We start from the raw sequence: 17,852 nt of genomic DNA, 5'->3' as shown, positions 1-17,852 counted from the left end.
AGGTCGTAAGTAGTACGTACAACAACCACAAACACATTCTAAAAAGACATTGCCAAATACCTGGTTACCGTTTCCCCAAAACAGTCGTGGAACAGTCATGTGGCCTGGCCCATAGATGTAAGAGCCACTTGCCACAACCAACAAGATAGTAAGCCCAAGCTGGAGCATGAAATAAGCAGTAGACAATCAACTTCCAAGAAACACAGTATAACACAGAGCGTAAAGCAGAGCAGCAAGATCCATTATCGAATACGTACTAAATAGCCACACATAGCAATGCAACAGTCAAGTTCAAGGAACTCGAGAATTTCCAGTCGAGACGAAAACAGGCTAGTGCTACTATGAAGAATGGAGTAGTGAACACCCGGATCAAGATAATAACTGCTCCATTTCATTCCAAAACCTCCAACCGTTCTGCAACATCGAAACAAGCTCGAATTCCATCTCCCTGGTTATTATAATGTTATGGAACAAACTGCGAGTCACTTATGTGAATGTTTGTGTTTTCGACATCAGTTAGCCGAGGGCAACTACCATAGGATATTGTAAAGTATCGTCATTCATTGTTTTCGTCGTCTAAGTGAAAGATCTTCACTGCGACAGCTGCATTATTGGTATAACGCGACGGCCTACATTCAAAAAGTACTTGGCAGGTAGGATTCTATATTACTGATGTGCAATATAGCATTGTCAACCCAAACCATTGCACCGCAGTTTATTGCAGTCGATAACGTGCTTTCGTATAATATAATAGTTAGCAATTGGACCTCCGCGACCTGGAACGTCTCAAGAAATCGGTCTAAACTTAATGTCGTGAAGGCCATGCTAATTATTATATTGAATTATATAGCTGTGTTTTTTTCTTCTTGTATGTATCTCGATAAATACACACAAGCTTAACTCTTTTAAGTGTGATTGATTGGCCATTTGACGTTGATTGATTTAGTCATTAATGTAAACGGAAACAGTCCAGCTAAACTTGAGAAATTAATGCAATTCTATTGAAAGGCACTTGAAGCGAATGAAGAGAATCTTGTCGTGTCCTGGTTGACGCAGAGATATCAACAGTTTGACTGCAAGTGTAGTTTGAAAGACTGTTCAATATTTGCATGATATTATATTATTTGAAGTCGTCATTACAATTATTTGCAGTACACTTAAACACATCAGTCGTAATGCATTTCTCTAGGTTGCGCTCATTACGTATTTGCATGTCTGGGGCATTTTGTGTGATGAATTGTTCTATTGCCCATCGTGTCAGTTTAGTATAGGCGGCCATTGATTTCACAATAGGGCATGTCTAAGCTACACTGAATAAGCCGATACCTTGCTTGCTCTGATGACGTAATTCACTTTAATTCTCAAACTAAATAAAAACATATTTACTTCACAATATTCCAGTGTCTGTCTACTCTGGATAACGTTATAATTGATATTGTTTCCCCTGTGTATGGCAGGAGACTTCCTTGTAATCGCTTACACTTATGGAACTTATGGTTTCTCTTCCGAGTTCATGTCATTTTATTTTTTCCCTTGTATATTCCGAGTTCCAGTTTGGTCCTTAACGTTTTCCCCATATTTTACTTAAACATGCAATTTTCATATACATATACTGATTTTTAAAAAAACGCGTCGACTCAACCTAGCTTTGCGATAGGATGACGACCTTCTTTCAAGCCGCCTCAAACCTACCACTCAAATTTCTATCGACCTAAGAGAGGGCGATAGCATGCCTCTCTTCAAGAAAAGTGATACTGCACTAGAAAAAGCACTATCGGAGATGTTCCCCAACGAGTGATTGGTTGGTTATCACGCTTATCAAGTTCAGGTTCGTTAATTTTCAATTTTATGAAGCCACGAGGCTTACCGAGTGTATTTTACAATTTGAGAATTAAGTATTGAGTGCTAGAAAACATGATACTAAACCATGATATCACAATGGAAGATGACGTAGCAAAGCATTGAAACGTGAAGTCATTCTTAGAAGATTGTCCAACGAAATAACGTCTAGAGTGTTACCCATTAGTGGCTAACCAAACTGGTTACCAACTCTTAACATCCTTATCCAATGAGTCCCCATAGGGGTTTCGGGAGGAGGAAAATGTCCATTCTTGAATTGATTAGTGACTTGCGAAAAGAAGATACTTTCTTTCCGGAGTGACCAGTACCAGACCGATCTGGTGTACAGCGGGAGAGTTCTTGGACCAATTATATTCCTCCTATTTATTAACTAACTACTAATATGTGTCTTTGTCCACAGTAAGGCATTTTACAGACTGACTTCCGTACAGACAGCATAAAACACAAGGACAGTCTGCAGAATAAAAGGAATCGCGAGACAGAAGAACTAGGCCAAAGAGTTCCAACACAGAAACATCAGCGCGTGGGTTTAACTAGACGCCATCTAATTCGATCCAACTACAACATTAATAAACATGAACTTAAAAAGGAAGACACTGCAAAAAATCCAGAAACCACTAATCTGGAACCCCGCCGTTTCACGAAATACGCAAACGGCACTACAAACTTTTTTCTATGGACCATTACCCAGTGTTCAATGAACACCAAGGCATTCTGCTACCAGACACTTACCTGTCCTCTAGAAGAGTATGGACAATACCAAAAACTAGATTCTGGCAGTGCACGCACCGAGTACAACGACCACTAATCCATTAGCTGAAGTAGCCAACTTTCTCCGCTGCGGGGGTATCATGATGTATCTGACAGTCCACCATCATTTTGCAATATCACTTGGACAACTACAGCAGGCACAATGAGCCGAATAGGACATTCCTGAAGATTCGTGGTCCCTATGTAAGGATTCGGGTTTACCAGCATGTAACTTGCCTGACACATTAGATAACTGGAACCAACTACCACAGTTTTAAGATAGGCTTGTAACAGCAGGTAATTGAACTGGATGGCAAAATCACGTAATACATAAACTTGAACATCGAGCTGCCTCAAAATACGCAATTTATAACAACTTTCGAGCCTATAAACGAACAGGCAGCAGTCAAGAGATCGCATCCCAGCACGAATTTGAGTAACTCCTCCAGGTCGATGGAAGTCCGAAATTAAAAGATTTTATGTGCGGAGAGGCTAGTTTGTGCGTCACGCTTGCAGTCTTCATTTGAAATCAGCATGTCTCTCAGACGCAAGGGATAATGAAATCTTATTGCTATTGTCCCATCTGTTAAACTGATTCCATAACTCTTACGTTACATGGTTGTTGGCAGGCTAAGGTAAAAAACTTACATTTGGTACAGACGGGGAGTGTATACCAGTTACACCAGTAGAGCCGTATACTGATGGTATGACGAGCCACGAGGATAAAGGGAGGTAACTCCAACATATTTACAATGTACCGCATTTGTGCTGCAACTTGTTCCAAGACGTATGTCTTGTTGTCTAATAATGTCCTTCTGCTCAGATAACCTTACGGTACCGGTGACAGAGTTGTGCTATGTCCAATGTATTTACCGGGAATGAGAGTGATTTCCCGCCAAATGCTCTCTTGTTGTTTGTACTATTTGCAGAATACCAGCAGAAGAAACAGGCGAAACGCATGCATTACAATCAGTTAGATGTTTATGTACAACGTTTATGTATAGTTTCGAACATCTCTGACCCTAGTTAAATATACCAATCCAATAATTCTGGGTGTACGAATACCATCCATCCATGTCACATGTGACACTCTTTGGACCGTTACAGCTGATAACGAGAATCCATGTATGGTGATCATTTTGGGTAGTGGCGGAATTTATCTTAATAGTCATCTAATGACACTTAATTTTACCAAAAGGACTGTAAAACTTCATAGACAAAAAGAAGTGAATCATCTTGCCCTTTGACCCGGAAGTATTTAAAGTATAATGAGGTGGTCACGTAAGATCGACAGCTAACACTAGGAAATCCCGTGAAATTTGACATGGTTTGATAGCCAGGAAAAGCTCGACCGTTTTCTGCGTTTTTAATTTTTATTTATGTCATATCAGGTCAAATGACGTCAGTGAAGATATCAAATCATAATTTTGTCTACTTGGAGAACACTTTGAAGCCGTTTGGAAATATATGTTTGGTTAACTATATTTGCAAATGTATTATATTAAACTAAAAGAAACCTGCATAGTTTTGACCTTATATCCCTGTCCCTCTGATAAAGCTATAATTAGGTGACATGTATATATATATGACGTCATTATCTGTACATAACTTTCAGCTACAGTGTAATCTGTTTATTACATAGAATTTGCCGATAACCAGGCGACTCAGTATTGATAAATGGTCCTGATTTTGATACATCAAACGATGATATCTTGATTATTTACCTCTCCTCCTGATAAACGTGGTACTCGAATGTTATGTCACTCCGAATAATCGAATTAAACTAATGTACTTAGAGTTAGAGAGACAGTGACAGGCCAGAGACCGAGGGTTATCTTGGGAGAGGGTCGAAAGGTCCAAAAAGGGAAAATATATTTTTTGTAGATATGGGTCGAGGTTCGTGGAGCCCGTACAGAGACGACATATGCATTGCAGTTTGCAGCTCCTTAAGTAAAACATCGAGGCACCTGATGATGGCGATACACAAAATCGAAATATATCGATGACAACGACAAAATATAAGGGAGATAACTATGTACGAAATCACTGGATGTGTAAGGGAAATAACTACAGTCGTAATAATTTGTGTCCAATTCAAATAAAATATGTTTAAAACTAAACTAAAGGAATTAACTGAAACCACATATGTAAGGGAGATAATTTACACAAATAAAATATCCTACTGATGTGTAAAGCATGGTATAAATACACAATTTACACCCTGAATGGGTTCTCCAAATTGGGAGTTTTCTATTTAGATTTGATCGATATTTACACATTTTAGCTCTTGTTAAAGCACTTTGGGTCGGTTATAAGAGTGTTACGTGTGATGGTCCTGTATCGGTACAGCCATGAAAAGCTGCTATACATAAAACCCTAACGACCAGGCAGGCGCCTGTATTTCCTGTGTCACCATTAAGTCTCTGGAGACCTTCACAGATTGCAGCATGTACGTGTCGTTAAACTTAATAAAAAAAAAGGGAAAAGACAAACTCGTTTAAAATAAAAAATAGATTTTATTGGCAAGAGCTTAAACCCATTCCCGGCCTGAACACATCGCACGGATTGCATTGTATGCCCATGCCGAGACTAGACCACGCCCGGGACGACACCTTGTGCGCCCCCATTAGCAAGACGAACCGGTCGGAACAGGTCCAATGAAAAACAACAAGCATGGTAATGAATACGGCTAAATAATTTATAACAATAATACAGTCCAGCCTTAAATGGGAAACGCAATATAACTTTCACATTTATTTTACAAAATAATTTGATATACACGTTTTATACTTATTTCATTCATAAACAGATGTATTTTCGTACAAAATGAATCAATGTAACACTTTAACTAAAAAATAAATTGCCATTGATGAAATAAATATTTCCCATGTTAGAGAATATATCAGAACAACAGTTTAAATACGACTGGTACTCGTGTCAGTCGATATATACCCCACGTGTACTTTATATCCTCCCACAAATCACTTTATGGCACCTATCTCCACACTAAAGTACATATCACTTGTAAATTTCGTATCTACAGTTCTAAATAAGAGGTTCTCAGTCTGTGTGTATCTAGAAAATCCAACCTCTTCAGCACAGCAGAGTGCAATGAAGAAATAAAATCATAATAAATCATTTTAAAAGAAGCAGTCTGTGAACAAATCAGAAAGATATTATGCTGATTCGGCAGTCGCATTTTTTTCTATTTCTTTATCTGCTTATCATATGAATTGTAATAGCATAATCACAGGCGTTCGTGAACCAGAAAATGGTATGAACAATTATGTTTTTTCTATCATACAATTTCAACCCTGCAAATGGTCCTTAAAGAACTGGTGTGTATGCAAATACACTAGACTCTTACATAATTACCCACGGAGACATAGTTCTAACGTAGTGTCATTTCTTATTAAGGGGGAATGCTATATTAAATGACAGTACGATGGAAATACATAATGTGTCCTAATTTTCTGCATGGCTCACGATTGTCTGTTTGAATGATAATCGCTAACCACCTGGATTGATTTTTTATTGAACTTTAGAGGTCTCCTTTTGTATGTTGTAAAAGTCGTGACAGTAATTCAACTAGGTGTTTGGCACGTTTTACGGTATACATAAATATATAGTACGTACTACACTAGTCACGAAACTATGACGTCAGCATAGTCCCTGGGTGCCATATATCTCGCCTTGTGGAGTATGTGTAATGTCCTAAATACTTGTATGTAGCAGACGTCTCCAATACAGTAATGTCTGTGCATAGACGCATTAGAACTTTTCGAGTACCCTCTGGTTGTATCTTAACTAAGGCTAGAGACATTTCGGGTACCAGCTGGTCCTATATCATCAGACTATAGACTTTTCGAGTACCTTCTTATCCTATCGTTAGACTATAACATTCGGAACAACTCGCCCCGATCACAGTACCTTCCACCACTGAACTGAAGGGAACCTGCCGAGAAAAATAATTATGTGCTAAATATTGTTTCTCTTATTCGCGATATAGGTACCTATATGATCATGTGTTATGACTAGAACTCTGTAGTATTTTAGATTTGTAGGTTGTAGATAATTTCTTAACCTGCGCGTGAACAAGAAGTTAAGAACTTATCACGTTTCATTGCAAAGGTTATCAAATATTTTCTAAAAGAATTAGTTCAGAACAGTATCACACAAACATTAAAAAAAATAACCAATATATCCTAATACCGCGAGTTTAAAGCTCAGAGGCATTTTTTTCAAAATCAAGATATTTTCCAATATCTTTTTTCGAACGAAGCATGAAGCTAATACGAATTAAAAAAGACATCAGCACATACCTAACACATACGTATAACCTACATTGGCACGGACCGTAACAACAGCGTATGTACGTCAACCATTAAAAACAACATTTAACGGTGTAAATCAAGGCTTTGGTTAGAACGATATTACAGTACAAAATGAATGGAATGAGAATAAGTAGACGGCCGACATGTTATATAAGTATTAGGATCCAGTGATTCATTAATGATTGGATCCGACCCTGAACATACCGCAAACACTCCATATTCAGCATACACCACATATCCAGGACCAACTTTCGGCATATTTAGGGCCATCATTCGTTCAACATTCAGAGAACATCGCCCACACAAAGCCGACATTCGCAAAGTACACCACCCTGCATATCTAGGGCCAACATTCGTTCGACTTTCAGAGAACACTAACTACATACAGCCAGCATTCGACATTCAGAGTACACCAACCTGCATATCTAGGGCCATTCTGGGTACACCATCTACAAAGTCGATATTCGACATTTAGAGTACACCGACATAGAGAGTACCAATATTCGACATTCGCAAAGTGCTAATAATAATGTTCTAGACTGTTAATCGTTTTATAAGCCGAGATAATCTTCCTGTGCATCTGAGGTTTTATGACTGATATAAAAAAAAATGAAGTCTTCATTTCAGGAGAAATTTTAAAGTGCATTTTAAAGTAAAACAAATACATATATAAAAGCAATAATTTAAAAATTATTGTTAGGACAGTCAATCCGACATCCCAATAACATACAATAACAAAAAATTCGTTATCAGGTAACAGATTCGTAAAATCATGTGACATAATTTTTCTTGAATATCAGACAGGTGGTTAAAAAATAGGTTCTAACTAAATCCAAGTGCCTGCATTGCTGTTGACAACATTCGGCAAAATAAGCGAATCAAGCAAATTACGTTCAATCGACTTAACATTGACGAATCAATTAAATATAGTCCAACTGACTGAGTAATGACCAATGGCTGACTGATGCCCACAACTGCGCTTTTTGAGCCATTGGGTTCACGAATGTCATGAAACTAAAAAAACATTCCTGATCCAGACACATGAGCATTTTTTCACTGATCAAGACACGAGGACGGTGGACTACCCTAACAAACCAATATACGCGAGAAATGATCTATAATTTATTTAGTCCACTAAACATGTCTAAAAAGATTACCATATGACCAAATATACATGTGCTTTAATTGGTTGGCCCACCTCTGTCGAATTATAAATATCGGACTTGAGCAAGACTACTACTAATACCACAAAATCGAAGTTACTAGCCGTAGCCTTGCTCAAGTTTGAGAAATAACTTCATTGTTTTTACAGGGGAATATCCGATCGATTCAAGCATTTGTGGAGTAGAGATGTTTCATATAAAACAGGTCAGATTTACATAGAATTGTGTACAGAGAGATCTGCGTGATGTTCTGTGTTACAAACGTTCATAATAATGACAGATGGTTGCATCAATGGTCAAAAGACTGTCCAGGTGCGGTCACATGATAATGATAGGTGACGTCATCGATGCTTTAAAGATTGTCCATGCTCCCATTTCATGTAGCCCAACGTTTATGATAATGATAGGTGACGTCATCAATGGTTATCGAGTATAAATCAAAGTTGAGCGGACGTTGCGTGTGAGGTCGGTCAGTCGTGCTGATTGCAGGTCACGTCATTATTTTGAGGTCAAATCAATACAGTTGTTACAAGATGTTTTTGAAGAAGTCACAGTATAGGACAAATCAGAGAAGGAAACATCACATGATTGCACGCTTGACGTCGCATCACTTCCAAACTGAATTCGTCTCATCATATGTATGACGTCACAACATATGTATATGCATCCGTACGACATGCTATAATATGTAGATAAGAAGTGACACGTTAATAGATTTAATAGAGAGCATGGCGTCATTTAAAGGATCACAACGGCTTATAGTTTCCGACATATGACGTCATTCCTGCTGATCCAAGCATAGGTCACACCTGAGTAGTCCGTTTTCATCACATTGCATACATCTCAGTGCACTAAATTCCTCGGTGAAATAGTTCCGTTTCAGTGACTTTTTACTGCCGTGACAGAATGTACATGGAACATACCGATATCCCCCACACTTCTCACAGGACGAGCGGACATTGATTTTCTGGAAACAGAAAATAAAACATCATAAAACAATTTATGGATGTATACGTGAATTATATGATACAACTACTAACACTGTTCATGGGGCTGTGCTGGCCCTTCACAAATGGATCACGGTTTACAGGCCTACATTGGGCAGTCGCCAGTTGGTCTGCAGGTCGGTGTTTTTTCTTCGGGTACACCGGTTTTCCTCCGCCACCAAAACCAGACACGTCCTTAAATGACCATAGCTCTTAATAGGACACAAAACACAAAACACAAACTATCTTAAACTGTTTACATCAAATCCTTATCTGTATTTATAGATGTCTTTTGAAAGGAACAATCTATACGATTATAATATGACCTACTTCTGACAAACAGATACATTGTAAGTAAAAGCCCCTGTCATGCGGGCATGCTCTAGGTGGGTGTTTCAAGCTGACAGAGGTAGATGACCTAAAATGAAATAGGCCTCTAATGTTAATATGTGTGCTCAGAGATATAGGGGGACATAATATAAAACACAATGTCGGTTTCACGAAATAAATTTTATAGCAATCACAACCCAACTAACAAACTTACTTAACCTTTGACCTCTAATTGTAACTGGAAATTCAGTGTAGGCGTCACGAATCTGCACATCTGTACTTTTTACTAAATTGTCCGCATTCCCACGACGGAAAAAAGTTAACCTAGACAGAGGTAACAGAAGATGTACGAATTCATCTTATTTCACAAGAGTCTTTCCCAGTGTGTTGCCATCGTGACATATTTTATGTAACCACTTTTTACCACAGGGACTTGATAATTCGTTACAGCTATATTTGGACCTAAACTAGGGTGTTCAGAGTAATTTTACATGGTTTAGGGGTTTATAGCTGTAACAAATTATCAGGTCCCTGTGCATTCTACCCGTGGTCGTGGGTTTGTAATTACATACTTACGGTAAAGTTAGAGAATACTTTCCGAAGTTCTCCTTCCTCGTTTAAGTTTTCGAGTTCCTGCATGCCCTGTAATTATTTAACAGATCGACTATATATAGAGAAAGATAGAATGACATAATCTACACAGACAAGTGGAATGAGAATCGTGATTTAACCGTTAATGTCACATTACGGGTTCCTGGTCGTAACAACAATGAAGTACAGGCTTTATTCCAGGTTAACGGTCGGTCTACGAAGCCATTATGCATCTTAAAACAGACACTTACTTAACATATCAAACACTTTCAATAGTAAAAGTTAAGTGCCGTTTGAATAAGATAAATAGACACAACATTTTCTTTTGTATGTTATCTATATAAACGACATGCTATAAAACTAATGTTTTTCCCAAAAACTCCACGTATGCTAGATGCTAATGACGTCATTTAAATATTTAGATATAATACAGGATATTCGTTAAAACAATGTGTTTTTATCAATTACCTGTAGCACCACGTGAGGATATCGAAATCAAACTCAGGTCTTATGTTACTATACCCTTACCTTAAACATTACATATTTATCAGCCCTTTTTAAAACGATGTTTGTATACAAGTTGAAGTTATTGTTTTATTATTGTTGTATATAGCAACGTTTGAGAGTATTTATTCAAAAGTATAACAGAACAAGCTGTAATTGTCATTAAAAAAAAAATTATAGTAATAAAGATTTAAAACTAAATATTATGTGTAAACCAGAGCAAAATCTAGTACCGAAGCTAGGACATGGTTCACAATAAACCACATAAAACGAATTATACTGATCAATTAAATTAGCTTTGGCCGGTTTATTTCTTCTATTTTTCATCCTCTCCTTTTCTCCCTCTCTCATTTATGGTTCTTCCTTATCATTATATACGTAATCTAAACTTATCATCATATACGTATTCTAAAAAAAAGTCTTTGTTTTCAGTTTATCGTCGGACAGAACTTTGACCAAATATGGGTGTCCGAATCAATTTCGAAACTTTTGTTATGAGTATGTAGAGTAAGTTTAAATAGTATGTTATTAAAAACATCCAACATATATTGTCTAAATCGAATACATTTCTGTTCAGTTACAATTTCTATAAATAAAATGGCGGCTACCAATATAGGACAAATTGTTTAGTGCTAAAAAAGCATTTCAAAAAGTAGATGACAGTTCGGGGGTACCATGACCTGCTTTGCGGTCGTCAGATAATTTTTGTCAGCCTAAACTTTCAAATTTTGCGGTTGGTAACTCTACAGAATTCTCTACAAATGTACGTATTTAACTGGGTTTTTTTCTATGTTATTATTGTTTTTGATTTTTTTTATGAAGACTTGTCGTTTTTATGTACTTTTTATAAATATTAAAAGTTTCAAAAGTCTTTCAAACAGTGGGTAATATTGCAATAGACCTAAGACATATATATACAGTCTCCGTGTGTATCGGGTAGGTATTCTATCTAATATACCTGTGTCATTTGTACTAGGAAGTTTTATTCAACCCGAGACAGTCAACCCATAAAGATCATTATTTTCTAAATCGTGTTCTTATGATGCATAAAAATATACCAGGAAGTTGGGTTTTGTTTTCTTTTATCTGGAACTTTCGTTTTGGAGGAACGCATGGATTACAAACTTCGAGTGCGCAGTTTAAACTCCCTCATACAAATCTGTGGATTTTGCTACACAAATCCAAATTTGACACCATCACGTTTTTTTCAATGACGGGTTTGAGACACACCCCGAAACCTCGTAATTTGATATTGTGTATACATGTACTTACAGAATAAGTATAGTTAATCTTTGCTGCCATCATCTATTTGACATTTCATCATGTTACCATTTGAGTTACGTTTAGGTTCTTAGTCGTGAAGAATTTATTGTCTAGATGTGTATTCAATCGGGAACCTTCGGGACTTTCCGTAAATAGGAAAGTACTCGTTTACGGAAAGTGCCGTCGGTTCCCGATAGGGTGTGAATTTAGACTCTTTGTTTCACTTCTTTCTTGTTTTAATAGTTATTGAAATTGATAGTCATACAGAGGAAAACGAACTTTACAAACACGAGAAAACTGATATTAAACAATTTATATGTTTTTCTTCGTTAATGGACTGTGGGTTTTATAACATTGGAGTGGTCACTCACCCCGAGAACGACGCCGTCGGCGAAGACCTGTGGTAGCACCACCTCGTTGACCCCTAGACGCTCTCTAAGCTCGCGCTGGTTCTCAACACTCATAAACAAGTCCTTTTCCTCATACCGGACCATGTGGGTCTGGAGGATCTTCTTGGCGAGGATGCATCTCTCGTACGTTTCCCGGACAATCGCCATACTGGAGGTGTAGATGACGATCTTACCCTTCTCCAACTGACTGTAATTTCTCTGAAAAAGATTTTTTATTTATCCTTTTTTTGTTTTATTTGTAAATATTAAAATACAAAAGCATCACAAATGTAAATAATGGGACAGCACTTGTCTTTTTTGTCGACATGAAGCGAGTACATTTTGTCAGAGCGTAAATGACTAATGTAATCTACATGTCTGCATGAATTTCACCTAACAAATCATAAAAAAGTATTCTGCATGGTAAAAGGTAAAAACGTTATGATAGGCATACAATTGAATTGCTTTCCATGCAAGACGGGCATCATTTGCATTACGCTTAAGGTACAAAATGAACAGTATATGTAAAAACTTATTCAAAACTTAATTCTAACTCAAAACAACACTGCACGTTCAATATATGTATATGCGTCTTCTCTGTATAAGCCCAAAGGAACAAGATGTTCAGCAACAACCCATACACTAGTATTACTATACGTGGTGGTAAACCGCCTTACCAATTTTCAAGACGGTCGAGCAGAACATAAGAAACAAAGTTACGCATAGGGAGGATAACCCTATCAATAATTATTGGATTTTGATAAACATTGCAGAGCTACATGTAATGTTGGTAACCCGTGACAAGTTTTAAGAAAACTGTAAGAAAACTGTGAGACTTTACCCCCGGACATGATTGTAGCGCTAAATACAAACAGAAAGGGCAATAACTCTGAAAATATTCATCTGACTAGCTGGTATGCCCCTTTACACGAACAGCTACATACTATAATTTTTAAGTTTCATAGTAATCGGATACTAAATCGAGGGACTTGTCCAGTAGCAGAAAACTTAGTGTACGGGAGGAGAGAAATACAGCATATATGTGTTTAATAAGGACAGATTATAAAAAGGACCCGGCGTTTTTTACGAACGATGAAGTTTGTTCCCCGTAAACAATTACACAAAAAATGTAGTATATTTCTTTGTCAGGTGATTTGTATTGTACGTTAAAACCAGTGTATTCCCATGGTTATAGATATGTATATTTCCATAAAGAGTTACCTGTTTATTTGTCAATTGAAAACGCTTGTTTACAAAGGTCCCACATGATACATCATATTAATTTCTGATAATCCAATGATAACATCCGCAAATTTATTTGAATTAAATCGACGGTGTTAAACAACCTACCGCCAATCTCTACCCAGCTCAGAGCTGTCGGTCCTTACTTAAAAGGAGCAGAAAGGCCGAAATCTCAAGCTTAAAACTTCAACTTCACTTGTTCAGGAGAGTGAGATAAGAGTCTGAACACCAGTTTCAACAGTACATATATCATTTAAGTCTTTGACGTCGCTCTTTGTTCTGACACAAACAATACACACAATGTTCTTGTCAATATTGTAAACAAAATGTCCGTTGTTAGATATAATAAATCAATAAAATGTTAACAAACTTTCTTAGCTATGCATGAACTCCCATCGATCCAGTGTATACACTCCAATAAAAGTTGTGTGGAACGATTTACTAGGATACCAGGAAGAGACAACACTTCACCCGTTAAGATTGGTTTATAATTTATAGTTTAGTTTACAGTTTATAGTTTATAGTTTATAGTTTATAGTTTACAGTTTACAGTTTAGTTTACAGTTTATAGTTTATAGTTTATAGTTTACAGTTTAGAGTTTATAGTTTACAGTTTACAGTTTATAGTTTATAGTTGATAGTTTACAGTTTACAGTTTATAGATTATAGTTTACAGTTTACAGTTTATAGTTTACAGTTTACAGTTTATAGTTTATAGTTTACAGTTTAGTTTACAGTTTATAGTTTATAGTTTACAGTTTACAGTTTATAGTTGATAGTTTACAGTTTATAATTTACAGTTTATAGTTTATAGTTTACAGTTTACAGTTTACAGTTTATAGTTTATAGTTTACAGTTTACAGTTTACAGTTTATAGTTAACAGTTTATAGTTTATAGTTTACAGTTTATAGTTTATAGATTACAGTTTACAGTTTATAGTTTACAGTTTATAGATAACAGTTTATAGTTTATAGTTTACAGTTTACAGTTTATAGTTGACAGTTTATAGTCTAGTTTACAGTTTATAGTTTATAGTTTACAGTTTATAGTGTACAGTTTATAGTTTATAGTTTACAGTTTACAGTTTACAGTTTATAGTTTATAGTTTACAGTTTACAGTTTAGTTTACAGTTTATAGTTTATAGTTTACAGTTTACAGTTTATAGTTTACAGTTTATAGTTTATAGTTGATAGTTTACAGTTTATAGTTTATAGTTTACAGTTTACAGTTTACAGTTTATAGTTTACAGTTTACAGTTTATAGTTTACAGTTTATAGATAACAGTTTATAGTTTATAGTTGATAGTTTACAGTTTATAGTTTACAGTTTATAGTTTATAGTCTATAGTTTAGTTTACAGTTTACAGTTTATAGTTTATAGTTTACAGTTTATAGTTTACAGTTTATAGCTTACAGTTTACAGTTTATATTTTACAGTTTACAGTTTACAGTTTATAGATTATAGTTTACAGTTTATAGTTTACAGTTTATAGCTTACAGTTTACAGTTTATATTTTACAGTTTACAGTTTACAGTTTATAGATTATAGTTTACAGTTTATAGTTTACAGTTTATAGCTTACAGTTTACAGTTTATATTTTACGGTTTACAGTTTACAGTTTATAGATTATAGTTTACAGTTTATAGTTTACAGTTTACAGTTTAGTTTACAGTTTATAGTTTATAGTTTACAGTTAACAATTTACAGTTTATAGTTTACAGTTTATAGTTTACAGTTTACAGTTTATAGTTTACAGTTTATAGTTTACAGTTTATAGTTCATAGTTGATAGTTTACAGTTTACAGTTTACAGTTTATAGTTTATAGTTTAGTTTACAGTTTACAGTTTATAGTTTACAGTTTATAGTTTACAGTTTACAGTTTAGTTTACAGTTTACAGTTTACAGTTTACAGTTTACAGTTTACAGCTTACAGTTTACAGTTTATAGTTTACAGTTTATAGTTTACAGTTTACAGTTTAGTTTACAGTTTACAGTTTACAGTTTATAGTTTATAGTTTACAGTTTATAGTTTATAGTTTACAATTTGCAGTTGATAGTTTACAGTTTATAGTTTATAGTTTACAGTTTATAGTTACAGTTTATAGTTGATAGTTTACAGTTTATAGTTTATAGTTGATTGTTTATTGTCTAGAAGGACTTTCCTTTCAATATTGCTTTGCAGAACTTGATGGAAGTAATACAAACACATTAAAAAGTTAAAACAAGAAAACAAACGTTGAGGGCCAACCTTACAGACGCTTTATGAGAATAAATAGAGGACACGTGACTCTCACATCACAGGTAAAACGAATTAACACCAAACAATGAGCAGATGTAAAACGATACGAAAGTTCACATCGAATTGTAAGAATGCGCAATTCCTACTAAACCCCCCAGAAACATTAGTATGAGTTCATGCAAAATTACAATTTCATAACTTCATAGAACCGTATGTGTTCCAGTAATGCAATTCCAATCTGAAACTGTCATCTATGTTCAATCGGGAACCCTCGGCACTTCCTTGAACGATTTCTCGATTACGGAAAGTGCCGACGGTTCCCGATTGCATCCATACCTTGATGTCTTACGGCAGATACAAAAAAAGTTAAGCTTTTGTTACGATGTGTCACCGTACATTATAGCCTGTAGGTTTCATCTTACTTCTGTCTTTCTGACAAAATCAAAGCAAATTGATGTTATCCTTTAACGTTTTCCATAGAAAAGCATATTACTGACGTTTAGGACAATACCTTTAACTATATGATTGTTGTTGCAGAGTGCATGCGGTACAACCTTGGCGATACCACAAGGTAGTGTTACAGTTACATTCTGTCATAACATTATGAAGATCTACCTGATTGTTTCCATGTATTATTTATCAGGATAAGACCAGTACGTGTTACATATCTACACACACATACATTATTGTAAGTTTTGTGATACGTGATGCTCGAGTTTCGGCAAACCAATCTCAATTATCATTCCCCAGTCTTATTATATGAGATTATCAACGAAGTGGCAAAAACACACAATGAAAACCGGATATATGTAGATTTTGGTAGGTTTTTCATATCTTTTAAACTTATCAAACAGGATATGATTTATAACCATAATAACGACCCTGTCGGAGTCACGTGGTATCTATAAGAGTAATGAGACAGAGGCAAGGTCAACTTCGAGACCGGCACAAGGTCAACGGTGAAAAGTTTGAAAACACAGCTCAGTACTTTTTGTGTATAATGAAACTAACTCAATACATCCATAGTTCCAGAGGTAGGTAATTTCTTTAGTTTTGAGATCTGCGGTGATTATTTCAGACGATAATGGTCACGGATCAGCATAATGTACATTCCAGTGATAAATAGGACCCACTATGTTTTTAGTGTCTAAATCCGTATATTTTAGCCCGGGGCTTGACTAGCGCCCATCCCCCATGATTTAAAACATGCAAATTAATGTGTACCGCGTTGTGTATGGTTACGTAACGCTCTACTGAAAGTATGGTTAACTTAACGTCGAAAACAACAGATTTAAAACCATGCGTACTGCAATCATTCCTGTGCTTTGTTCGTGTCACGACTTCCAGTAGTTAATCTTCCCACACAAGAATACTCTGACCGAGGGCATTACAATTCAATAGGTGTACTCATTCTTTTCCTAGTTTTCAATGCAATAGATACCAGTGCTTGAGGGGAAAAGGAAATAAATAACTAATTTTAAGTCCGGAAACGGTTCCCTGCCATAAACATATTTCCAATTAACTGAATTCTTAAAGTACTCAATTTGTGTGGTTATGTTCTGAGGTATAGGTGCTAAACCGCGGGACCGTCACGAAGGTTATTAACGTTCCGAAAGTCCGTGGTCCTATTAATTACAGTTCTTGTATCAACAATACGTCAGTAAAAACCACCGGTTGATAAAGACTTGGGCCACAACAAACAAAATTACTCTAGAAGGTCTTGACTTCGGACACAGCAGGAAAAAACTGTAGGTTCTAATAAACAAAAGGAGTTGGTGGTCATGACATATGTCACAACAAACCGCAGAAAACTGACAGGGTGTAACGAATTGGGCAACAACAAACAAACAGTTCTAAGTGGTCAAAACTTGTGTCATAATGATCAAAACCTGCAGGAATTATGACGTAATGACTTGGACCATAACGAATTTAACAATTCCAATAGGTTATATCGAATCTGGCCACAACGACAAACAAAACTGGTACTCAGTCATTAAGTTTACTCAGAGTGACCGTCATTAAGTTTACTCAGAGTGACAGTCATGAAGTTTACTCAGAGTGACATTCATGAAGTTTACTCAGAGTGACAGTCATTAAGTTTACTCAGAGTGACCGTCATTAAGTTTACTCAGAGTGTCAGTCATTACGTTTACTCAGAGTGACCGTCATTAAGTATACTCAGAGTGACAGTCATTAAG

The 17,852-nt window shown here is 36.0% G+C and overlaps 1 protein-coding gene across 1 annotated transcript in view; it reads right to left on the bottom strand.

Annotated features, from left to right (window-relative positions):
• Nucleotides 1-5,102: 5,102 nt before the first annotated feature.
• LOC110456665 (glutaredoxin domain-containing cysteine-rich protein CG12206-like) overlaps nt 5,103-17,852 on the bottom strand; it is a 30,924-nt gene continuing 18,174 nt past the window's right edge. Inside the window, exons 2-4 of the mRNA XM_021507523.1 lie at nt 12,153-12,389; nt 10,000-10,065; nt 5,103-9,074 (exon numbers count right to left, since the gene is read on the bottom strand). Coding sequence (XP_021363198.1) covers nt 8,886-9,074; nt 10,000-10,065; nt 12,153-12,389 — 492 coding nt within the window. The 3' untranslated portion in view covers nt 5,103-8,885. The remainder of the gene's footprint in view (nt 9,075-9,999; nt 10,066-12,152; nt 12,390-17,852) is intronic.

The sequence above is a fragment of the Mizuhopecten yessoensis genome, unplaced genomic scaffold, assembly GCF_002113885.1.
Source record: "Mizuhopecten yessoensis strain PY_sf001 unplaced genomic scaffold, ASM211388v2 scaffold8821, whole genome shotgun sequence".
Taxonomy (NCBI): domain Eukaryota; kingdom Metazoa; phylum Mollusca; class Bivalvia; order Pectinida; family Pectinidae; genus Mizuhopecten; species Mizuhopecten yessoensis.
Note: the sequence above shows the minus strand (reverse complement) of the source record. Positions and strands in the feature narration are given on the sequence as shown.